Source organism: Chamaea fasciata, unplaced genomic scaffold, assembly GCF_029207755.1.
Source record: "Chamaea fasciata isolate MVZ Bird 193981 ecotype frontalis unplaced genomic scaffold, bChaFas1.0.hap1 SCAF_1, whole genome shotgun sequence".
NCBI classification, from domain to species: domain Eukaryota; kingdom Metazoa; phylum Chordata; class Aves; order Passeriformes; family Sylviidae; genus Chamaea; species Chamaea fasciata.
This window is the reverse complement of record NW_027094086.1, coordinates 39666399-39678403: the sequence shown is the minus strand read 5'-3', so window position 1 is coordinate 39678403 and position 12005 is coordinate 39666399. Positions and strand designations below refer to the sequence as shown.

At 34.9% G+C, this 12005-nt stretch overlaps 1 protein-coding gene across 1 annotated transcript in view; it reads left to right on the top strand.

Moving 5' to 3' along the window:
* RP1 (RP1 axonemal microtubule associated) overlaps positions 1-12005 on the top strand; it is a 162622-nt gene that overhangs the window by 95633 nt on the left and 54984 nt on the right. Inside the window, 5 exon segments of the mRNA XM_066181257.1 lie at positions 109-263; positions 2143-2356; positions 3682-3872; positions 5363-5573; positions 10783-10934. Of these exon segments, the coding sequence (XP_066037354.1) occupies positions 109-263; positions 2143-2356; positions 3682-3872; positions 5363-5573; positions 10783-10934 (923 nt within the window).

Here is a 12005-nt window from a genome sequence, read left to right as displayed (position 1 = left end):
AGAAATAAAAAGAAAGCTAAAGTCTTATTAAATATTTTGTGTTGCTGTTTTATTTTAAGTACACCTTGCACTTAATCAGCTTAATTAAATTTTCAATTTTATTTACAGTCTATAAATACGTTGTTTCTGTACATATTGGTGACCGCTGGGGAGCAGAGACTTTTGCAAATGTTTATCTCACTCTATATGGCAAAAGAGGGGACACGGGTGTGAGGAAACTTCAGACATCTCTAACCAAAGGAAGAAAATTTCAAAGAAATAAGGTAATGGCACCATAATGTAATCTTATATGTGCAGGGGTTAGCACTGCATTGTGTCACTTATCGCCTGCTCAGAACACATCTGGCTAGACAGGCAAGAATTTGGAAACATTCACAGAATTTATCTTCCAGATAATTACAGTAGACCAGTGCCAGTGTTATTTATTTCCTGTACAAGAACACACCCCCATGGCAATAAAGGCTCCACATGGGCAATACAAAGCAGATTGGTGGGGAGAACCTCTGTGATCATGCTTCTGACTTCTGTTCCAAATTTAGGACAGAACAGGTAGTAAAAAATTGAAAAATCAGTGAAAAATAAGTTACATAAATTTCCATGAGACTTTTGCAGTCTATGATGTTTCTGAAACCACAATCCCACTTTGAAACATCAACTCAGTATCAGTAAGTTTCAACAAGAAACAAAAATTCCACTTAAAAAAAGAATGCAAGTAAACCAAGTGTTTCTAGGTGACCACTACAAATAAAATTCTTGTCTTATGAATTAGACTTCCACTCACTGAACAAGGAAGTTTGAAAAAATTAGTGCCGAAATGTCCATTGTCAAGGAGAGTCTTAGATTTCTGTGAGATAACTTTATTAGATAACTACCACAGCACTTGTTGGGGTAAAAGTAAAATCAGTAAAGAACTGAGAGAATTTCTAAATTTAATTTCTGTGTATTTCTCAGAACTATGCCTATATACAGAAGACAGCACTATATTGTAATTATTTTAATTTATGTCCATACATGGATTTATTTCCTAAAATATCTCAATTATAATCTCTGCTCACAGTCTGCTGTTGGGTTCTGACTATTAGAAAAGAAAAAGATTTTTTTTTGTCTTATGAATGTACTTTCAATATTAGTAGCAGAAAATCTGCTTCTCCAATATTTTATTTAAAAAGAAATAGGGGCAACACATAGGACTTTGGCAACTACTGTATTCTTTTAGAGAACAGTTTGCTAATATCCTGGGTTTTTAATTGTTTTGACATCCAGTTTAGTAAGTGCCTACTGCTGAATTGTTTTATTAGAATTATAGTGTTAATTAGATTCCTAGATAGTGCTGTTCAAACTGCGGTTGTTCATAACTTTCTAACCTATACCAGATACCATGAGGTCCATCTGGCCCCTGGCTGGGCCTTTATAGAACATCTGGCTTTCTTACAAAAATTTAGTGGAGCATATAATTTCTTTCTTTGCATTTCACATTTTTCCTTATCTTGTTTTTCTGGTCCCTATTCAAACCTGCTGCTGCATGTGTTTACTTCTCTCATGTCTTTCGCTGCCTTCTCCATTCTGCTTCCTTTCCCATCTTTCATCTTTTACTCTTCACTTTCATTTTAACTTCCTCCTTTACTTTCTCAATTTGCTCCACAATTATTTTTATTCTGTAAGGAAAGCAAAAGTCAAGTTTTCTGACTACTGGAGAAGAATTAAAAAGATATCTTGGAGTGAAAACACTCTTTAGATTTCTAACTTTTGTTTAGAACTATTAATATATATCTAGAATTGTATGATAAGCTTTAGAAACTAGATATCTGAGAGTGAGAAATATGATTGGAACCAAAACCTTGTTAAAGCTGACTGTCAGAAAGCTGGGGTATAAAGATTTTAATGCATTATGAAACGATTGATGCAGTGACCCATATTGACCAAAAATCAAATGAAATTACCATGCATGGCTAATGATGAATATAGGATTAAATGGTGGCTCTAATCGGCATGTGCTTTCTTAGGTTCAGCAGGGAGATGCTGAATGTTAAATTTTATAAAGAAACAGACTTTAAAAATTTTAAATTTCTCAGATGAATCCAGGCCTATATTTTCCCTGAAGCTCAAGTCAAAATTCTGTTGAATTGTTTCCCTGTTTTGCAGGTGGATTCATTTTTGGTGGAAGCTGTTTCTCTGAGTCATTTGCAAAAAGTGGTCATAGGACATGACGGAGAAGGCTATGGGGCAGGGATGTACCTCAAGATGGTAACAGTCAAGGAATCACAAGATTCAGACAAAGAATGGGTCTTTCCACTGTGGAACTGGCTTGATACTCATGTGGGCTTATGTGAGACTGTTTGTGAGATTGTAACAGTTGGTAAGTTCTGCAAAACTGACCTGCCCATTTTTATATACATATATTTGACTACAGCTCTTTCAGGTCTCTGTAGTACCTTTCTTTTATTGAAAATGTGAATTTTCAGTTTGCTCTTAGTGTTATAGCAGAGCCATGGTTGGAAAGGTCAAAGTTAATATAATTCTGTCGTGTCAATGTGTTGTGTATGGAACACCTGCCTTCCAAATTAATATTATATTATAACAGGATATTTCAGTGGGAGATAAATAGCTGAGCTTAGGATATGCCCCTCATGGGGATATATAGCTTAAATTTTATACACTATTTTTTGGCCTAGAATCTCATTTGAAATCTAAAGAAAAATTACTTCAGTGAAATGAGCCTAATCTTTACCTGTAAGAGTATTCCATAGCACAGAGCAGCAGTTCTGGTATGCTCATTTCTGTTCATTTCACACCTACTACTATTCCATGATTTGTGCAAAACTAAACCTGGATGTACTTGGCAAAAGAACGCTTACAGCAGGACCTTCAGTCATTCAGAAGTGGTAAAAGATTTCTTCCTTCAGTTCTGTGAAAAGGATTCAGTACAAAGGAAATGAACAACAGAACTTTGTCCAGAGGAAGTAAGATAAGAGATGTCCTTGATACAGTTGTGTGGTTCTTCTGAGTTGTAGAAAGTACATTTTCCTGAGCTGTTCCTCTATATGAAATAATTTTCACTTAATCTATACTGATTAAAACATAGTTAAAATGAAGAATAACAGCAATTAATGAAGAAAAAGAGAGGAAAATAGTAATATTGATCTTCTGGGGATCTGGCAGATAAGTTTGTGTGTTTATTATAGGTTACCTGTCAGTCTCACACTATTACAGCACCTATTATATTGCTAGGTAACATTTAGTGACAAGCAAAGTTCATTAAAATTGTTCATTTTGCATTAGGTTCCTACATGCTACATATGGCTACATGTTCTTAAATGATAAATTTGCTTTAGTAACACTGATTGCTTTTTAAAGAACAATTACTTAGACCGCTAAAAGGTGACTGAATATTCTCTTAGCAATTACTTCCAAACATGTCAAGGAAAATACACTGGCATCAACAAATGCCGTTGAAACTAAATTTTAAACACAGAAAGAACATTAAGCTGCTAAATTCTTCACAAAAAAAAAAAAAAAACTGTAAGAAATATATTTATGTGTTACTCTTACTGAGAAGTTGCTATAGATACAACATAACCTGCAAAAAGAGCTTTGTTTGTGTACTGTAAAGGCTATGGTCCTGCTAGATTATGCCATTCTCTCATGCTGTCATCTTTCCTTTCTCTTTGATAATTTTTAAAGGCAGAAGATCGACTCTTAGTCCTAAACTGCCTGAAATCAACATGAAGTCATCAGGTTTCTGGATAATGGATATCACTGGATCTGACTTGAGTGGTGAAGAGGATCCAATATGCCTTTCTTTCATCTTCTATGGCAACCTGAGTCACAAAAAGTTGTCGCTTCAAGTCACAGGAAAAGCAATTCAGATCAAAGTACTTCAACATTTCTCTGTTGCAAGAAAAGCCTACGAATCATGTAGCCAATAATCCACTTAATTCTGAGATAAATTGTTTCTTTAAACTAAACTACCAAATTGATTTTTAAGCCCTCTGTGTAGTTTGGCACAGATCATCATTTTTGTTTGTAGGTAGCAACACATGAACAATGGTTTTTGAAAGAGCACATTCTCCCAGTGTTTCATACTGAGAATGTTTAAGGCAGTGAATTGGTCCCTCGGTGCATATCACAGTGTATACCACGTGGCAGGTACTGATTTACAGGCTTTGTTGATCTCACAAAAATCAGCAATTTGTAAGCGTACAATATGCCATGGGATACTGTAGAGCTTTTGGGGCTGATGATAGAGAGGGAAGAATCATAAAGGAGATTAAATGTACAGAAGGGTAATTTTTCTCTTTTCTCTCTCATGTGGTTTATTCATCCCTGACATCAGTTTCTCTGAACTGCTTTTTCTAGTACGGTTTCTCTTTTCCCTCCTGTTATTTATTGTCTCTTCTTTTTTCTTCTTAATAAATTGAATTTTATGATTGATCTAAAGAAATAATTTGTCATATTTTGATGCTCCTGTTTTCCTTAATGAAAGAGGAACTAAGCAGACTAGACTAGCCACAAACATGATCCAAAATGAGGAGTACTCAGAGGGTTTTTCTGGGTTATTTCCAAGAACCTCTGATAAATAAATAAAAAAAAAAAAAAAAAAGTATGAAACTGAAGTGCCCTGTGAGAGGAAAGGCTGAAGTCAGGTCACATGGACTTCTGCTATCTGAGTATATCTAAAGTGAAAGTGCAGGGAAAAGAATCCAAGAAGTATTGAATAGGAAAAGACAACTTCTGTTTTCTTCTTACAGTGAAAAAAAAAAAGATTTTAAACCACTAATTATAATATCTAAGGCCTCCTCTGCTTTCACTTACTCAAGCAATGGTATGTCTTAGAAATGGTGCATTATCCCCAGTAAAATTAGATTGGTTTCCTTTCTCAAGTATGAATACAAGATTTTAATATACAAATTCTATGATTCAGAGTGAGGATGAATGATCTCTTGGATGTTTACTCAAAACTGGATTAACTTTCTTTCAAATTTATAATTAGTTGCATCATTTTTATTGTTGCAAGAAATATTTCCGGTGGTGTCCAAAGTTTTAAAAATTGACTAAAACTTCTGTGCCTGAAAACTGAATCTGTGTAATATATATGAACATTGTGCCTTGTTCTGTGTACAAATTTCAGCAGTGACTGCCATTGCTTGTTCTTTAATATCAAACTTCAAGCATTCCATCTCCTCATTCATGTTTTTAAATCAATTTTGTACTGATTAGAAAGGGGGAAAATAGTACTAGTTATAAATCTGCCCCAATTTTTTAACTACTGAAATTTGTTCAACTGTTGCATACAGCTGCCAACTACATTTGTTCTGGCACAGCTGAAATGAGATCCATTCAACTTCTCTTTCTTCTTACACAGGACGAACTGGCAGGTATTGGTTCCATATACAAAGTTCAGGTAACTGGCCCACACAGTGAGCTAAAACAGCCATGGCACTTAGATTTACTGCATATGAAGCACACTGGCACAAAGGAAGAGATGTGTTTAGCTTTTGACTGCTGGTTCAACCCTAAGGAAGACAAATGTGTGGAGCTGCCAGCTCTCTATGCAGATCAGGAGCCTTTGCCTGGTAAGATATGCCATTTTTCATTACTGGGGTCAGGGTCTGTCACTGGAACACGAGTATATCTCTCCTGGGCCAAAAATACTGTGTGCAGATTTCCATAAGAATCTGATCTTAAGGAATGTGATGGTTTTGCTCGTGCATTTACCACAAAAGAGAAATCATTGATATGAGGATTATGAGAGATGCTCTAACTGCTGATACCAAACATAGTATTTGGCTTCTTTGACATTAGATGATGTTCCAGTTTTAGCTCTTGATTATTTATTATCTCTTCAAATTAATGGCGTGTCAGCTGAAGATGAGTACAAAATACCATGAACTGCGTGATATTATTTGTCTCTTCCCATTCACAAAGGAATATATGTGATCTAAAAACATAGTAAAGAAGTCTTGCAGACCCCCTACACAACAAAGGTAGAATTTTTGAAATGCCACACAGTTAGCCAGCAAAGTGATATCCAAGAATTTCAATTACTCTAGCGTTTTATTGATGTCAATGAGAAATTTATAGCACAGCAAGTGATATTCTAGAAAAATATACATTAAGTTTCATGTTTCTCTGCTGTTGGTAACACATGTGAATGGTATGATGCCAAAGAGAGAATTGATTTCTGCCAACCACCCCCCACCAATCCCCCTGGAACAGCCAATTGTATATTGATAACTTGATCATTAGTCCTTAAGGACAAGCTTCCCATTTATTCAGCTCATTAGAATAAAGAGGATTGATGGAGAGAGTAAAGATCATATATTGAGGCTTTTAGTGCCAGTAAAGAGGTTTAACTGCTAGAGGCTATAGTACAAAAAGTGTTCTGCTTAAATGGAAACTAATAGAAAAAGATGGAAGCAGCCCAGAAAAAGAAATAAAATAGACAAGATGGACTTTTACAGACAGTTCTCTAAGGAGAATTTCCTAAATATTTCATCCAACCTAAAGTTGAAACTTTAAAAAATCCAGCGAAGACCTTTTTAAATTTCTGTTGTTGTGTGGGTGTGAATAATTTAAAAAATTGTCACCTTGTATTAATGTACTGAAAAATCTTACCATTTTAGACTTTTGATCCATCAGATTTAAAAAAAAACATTGGATGTTAGATGTAATATATGTTGAATGCACAATCATGAATATAGTAATTATAGACATTATTAAAAGGCCCTATTTCCCTAATTTATTTAAGAAAAAATTAGAAGGACTGTAAATATGAACAATCATTTTCTGAATTCAAACTTGTTAAATTTTTACTGCATATAAAAAGTAGAAAAATTTTTTAAAAAAATTTCTAGAATACACCTCTCAAAGCATCTATTATGCTAAGAGCCAGATGGAGATACTGTCTGAAAGCATTATTCTGATATGTAAAGTAATTAAACTCTGAGGTATATTAGAAATTTAGGATGTTTTTCTTGGAAAATTTCTGGGAAAAGATGTGTATATGCTCTCCCTCAAAAATTAATCCATAGATGGGAGTATCTACCAACCTAGAAAGTTTCCCACAAACCATTTTGTGGAGTCCAGTGATTTACAGCTGGAAGCATTAATATCACTTTTATTCTTTGTGGTCCCAATACTACTTCAGTCTAAAATTTCTTCTTTGTTATATTCTGATTTTATTCATAGACACACACACAAGAAATGAATACAAAATAATAATAATAATAATAAATAATAATAATAATATGTATTTACTCTCTTACCTTCAATTTATGTGCTTTTGTTTTTTGTGGGGTTTTTTTTTTAAATTAGCATTAGGTGATCACTTTCGGTTTTGCAACATGTTGGCTTTCATCTGAAAGAGAATTTTTATAAATAGAATTAGGAGGAGACTAAAAATTACAAGCTTGAACAGAATACCTTGTCTTAGTAGGTTTTTGTTTTTGGAGTATGCTGTTCATATGGAACACAATCAGAACAGTCCCAAATTCAACTTAAAAACTTTTTACCCCATTCCTCAGCATCCCCTTTCTGTTATGACTCCTTTCAGAGCGACTACTTTGTATAATTTTATTTCACTAAAATAGTGGAAAATTAATAGGAAATATTTTCTGTGACTACATTGAGCTTTAAATTATGCAACAATAGATTCAGCACATTCAGCTGAAAATACCAACTCAGCAGAAATGCTATGTACGTTTCCAAGCTAGGCTCGTGATACTGTGTATTAATGATTCAAATATTAATGGACAAATGCAGTAGTAATGTGAGCACTGTGATTTCTAATTTACCCCCACAGCAGTGGTCAGACACATGGACCAAAATATTTTGATCTTATTCCTACAAGTAGTCTTTTGACTTCAACACATCTGCTCACATGGCCCAGTTACACAGACGAGGCAGGACTCTGAATGAACAACACAGAATTGTTCAACACCTAATTCCCCTGAAAGCAAAATGCCATTGGCTAAATGCTAAATAAAGTGTCACCTGGACAGCTCATGTATTTTCAACCATCTGGAACCCCAGAAAGATCGAGTCTGTGTAGCTGCACTGACTTGAATGGAGCTATGTTGTCTTTTACCTGGCAGTGCATGTTTAACTCCCTTGAAGAAAGGAATGAGACATGTTAGGGCTCCAGGCTGGGAAAACTCTTGGTTTACTTCTTATCATCAAACACGAATGATACCATCAATTATAAGAACTTTCCCAGCCCTTCGTTTAAATTATTTAAAAAAAGAAAATAGGCCCAGGGGGAGTCCCTGAAGCAAATAGTGCTGCAGTGAAATAAAGTTACTTTTAATCAAACAGATTTTCTCAGACATCATCCTCATGAAGTAAAAGGTAAAGAGAAATACATTTTAGAAGTTTATTGAAATAAGCACACTTTCAGAAGCAGACTTATACAGCCCTTATTATGTAATGTATCCTTTTAAATATTAATTTTACGGTTTATACAAACCCACTCTTTAAAACCATTAATCCTGTTATGGGACCTTTTTATTTTAGAAATAGAAAGAAATAGCTATATAAGATGTCACAATATTTGAATTCAGACCTTTTGAGTATAACACTCAACATGAATAGCACCAACTTGTGAAAGGAGCTGTAAGGAAAGCCTAAAATAAATATTCTCACAACACTTTTTTTTTCCCTCCCTGTTTTCCTATCACCTACGCATGAAACTAAATGACAGCTTTAGCTTCTGGGTTCATTGAATTATTCTTAAACCTACAAGAATTTTCTCATAATTATAATCTTCTTAAAGAATGTACAACTTGCTCAAATAGACCATTTCTATCTTGGAAAAAAAAAACTGATTGAAGAAGAAAAATATACTGAGAATATCAGATGTTTCCAGGATGTATACTTAGCTATTCATATATCCTACGGTGTACATTAGACTGAAATACATGTTTCAGACTTGGATAATGTGTGTTTCCATGCTCTCTAGCTTGTACTGCTGGCTGTGAAACTGGAAGTGCTTCATTTCTCCTCAGTTTCATGACTGCCTAAAGCGCCACTCCCTTCCTTTGCACACATGACTTGCCTGGGAAAGCAGATGTTGTAGAGCCAGCAAAGTTCCAGGAAGGGACAAGAGGCAGAGTGAAGCTTAAAGACTTTCTTCAACACATAAATGTCACATAGTCTAGATGTTGTCTATATTTTACTGCTACAGTGATGAAGACTGTGGGAGTACGGGCTGAAAATATTTGATGGTCAAAGATAGCTCAGGACTTGTAAAATGCTGGATTTTAAGGCTGCTCACTTATTTAAAAAAAAAATTCTTTATGTTTGTGATTAAAAAAAGTTCAAGAGATAATACAAATATTTGCAAATACATTCTTGGTACGTGTGCATTGCTCATTACCTACATCCCAAATGTGACTTTGCATTTTACAGTGGAGAAAACTGTTGTTCTTATTAAAAATATTACACAGTTATGTTTTACAAACGTGTGCTGCTACAAGAGCATAGCTTTTATTCTTAGGCTGAAGAAATTATGCCTGTGGTTGGAAGCAGAGGAACATTTAGAACATCTAAGTTTAGACTCCTGAGTTCTAGTGTTTGTCTCTAGAATGTGTGGGAACCCATCAGAGGTGTTTTCTACAGCACCTGCCTTCCCCTGCTGACTACATAAGGATCTCAGTCCTAATATAGCCACCAAAGTTAGTTTCCTAAATTGACAGTACCAGCTCATTACACAAATGAGCCCAAATGAACACACTGTGCAAATGATAGTTATTACTATAATCTGAATTAAAGCACACAACACCAGAAGGAAAATAAAACGGATCCCCCCAAAACCCTTCTTATTTTGTTCTGGGATCCTTGTTGTTAAGATTATGCAAATAACAGTGAATATTGAGATTGCAACCTGCTTCTGTTTAAGTGTTTCCTTGTTCCTTGTTTCCATGATAAACTCAGGGGCTGAAATAAGTCATTTAAAAAGTGAACCTAGGAGATTTCCATGAAGTTTGTTTGGCATGAATTCAGTCTGGTCTCATCTGCATCACTTCCCTATGTATTGTGACAAAAAGAGGCAAGGAAACAGAAGCTTCATATAGGGGACATAGCTGTCTCTTCTAATCTCTGTACTATGACCTCAGCTAAGAAACTCAGGAATGCTTTCCCTTAAACTCAAAATTCACTTATCTGACCTGGATTTGTGGGCTATTATATCATTAATGGAAGTTTCTTTGGAAAATGATACAAAATGTCAGGAGGCTTTTCTATTTATGTGTTAAAGCTGATGTTGAAAGAATTTTAATTCATTATTTCTGTTTCATATTAACATATTTTGACTTGAGAACATTGTGACAGTATTATGGTCTAACTAGTCATAAATAAAAATAGAGGGAAGGAAAAACAAAAGAAATATCAGTAAATAATCTCAGAAAGAAAAAATTAGGCTTTCTGAAGAGGATGCAAGTATGGCTTTTTTCTTAAAAAGGAATTTCCTATCTTATATGGAAGGGGACAGTAGACAAAAGATCCTGTGCCCCAAACAACAGTAAGTAGCTCTTTTTTCCTGGGAGAGGTGCCAGAGCAGAGCAAATCTATATTCTCTAGATTGCCATCCTCTTATGCAGCAGGAATGTGTTTTGGTTATGCATATCAGCAGGACTGAAGAGACCGTGTTTGGTGGTAGAATATAGGATTGGGGTGAAATCCGCAATGGTTTTTACCAAGAATTGGTATATAATGTGGGTGTCAGGCAGGAGGATGAGTGTTTTCTCCTGCTGACTTTTTGGGGTCTTTTGTCTATTTTTTCTGAAGTTGTGGAATACGAAATCCATTTGCACACTGGAGACTTGAAGAAGGCAGATGCCACTGGAGAGGTTTATCTTCGTATACAAGGAGAAAAAAGTGACTCGGGGAAGCGATGGCTTAACTCGAAAAACAGCCTGATCACTTTTGCTAGAGGGCAGGTAAAATAATGAGGGAAGATGTAACTGAATCTATGTCTTTTTTTAGAACTTGTATTTTCAGAAAACCTTTCATGGATAGAGTATCAAAAATATTGATGTTTTATATTCCATATAGTGATTGTCTCCATAGCTGACATATTGTTTTTAAGCATCATCGCTGCTGGGCTGCAGTAAAACAGTTAAGGTGTTAAAGTAATTTGGAGTTGGACTAAACCATCTCTAAGAGTTCTGTTTTAATACTACAGACTTTTAAGGCTGGGGAGGCATCACTGCTTTATTAAATACGCCTGATTGTTAGAACTGGTAACATTTCTGTAGGATAACTTGTATTTGTAACTACTCCATCTAAAGTATTCAATGAACTTTTCTTTTTAACTTTCCTGACCACTGTCAGTATTCCAAGAAGACTCTTTTTTTTCCATGTTTCAAATTTTCCCACCCACTTCTTGCTTTTTGGTAAATATATTGTTGCTTTTTCAGATTAAATGACTTTTCCTAGAAGAGTAATTCCTTGAGTAGTTATTGGCTTAAGAACAAAGTAACTAAAATAGACTTCAGATCAAAAGGAAGTATCTGTTTCAAATCAGAAGAACATGTCTAGATGATATTTTATTAAACCCTAGTGTTTAGAATTTCAGCTTGGATTTTTTGTTGTTGTTGTTGTTTCCAAGGAAATCATGAAATCACTGTGAAATACCTAGAAATCTTCTTCTGGGGAGGGTGGGAGAGAGTGTTTCACTGTTGCAGCCAGCCTAGAGTAGTTTCTTCTCCGGTGCGGAAAGCTAGAGAAATATACTTGATATATGCTTCATTTATTCTTTACACACACATGTGTTTATTTTAGCTGTTTTTCTTACTATTTTTAAAGATTCTAGGAGATACAAGGTTTTTGTATGAAAAGAAACCCAGATCTTCGTCATTATGTCCTCTGTATTTTCTGTTTCCATTGTGGAAGAGAATATGCATGCCCAGCGTCATGATCATCAAGAACTGATCACACTGGTAGCTCAGAGTTAACAAGTTAAATCTGAAAATAATGACAGGATGGAAAAGCTCATCTTGTTTGAAGGA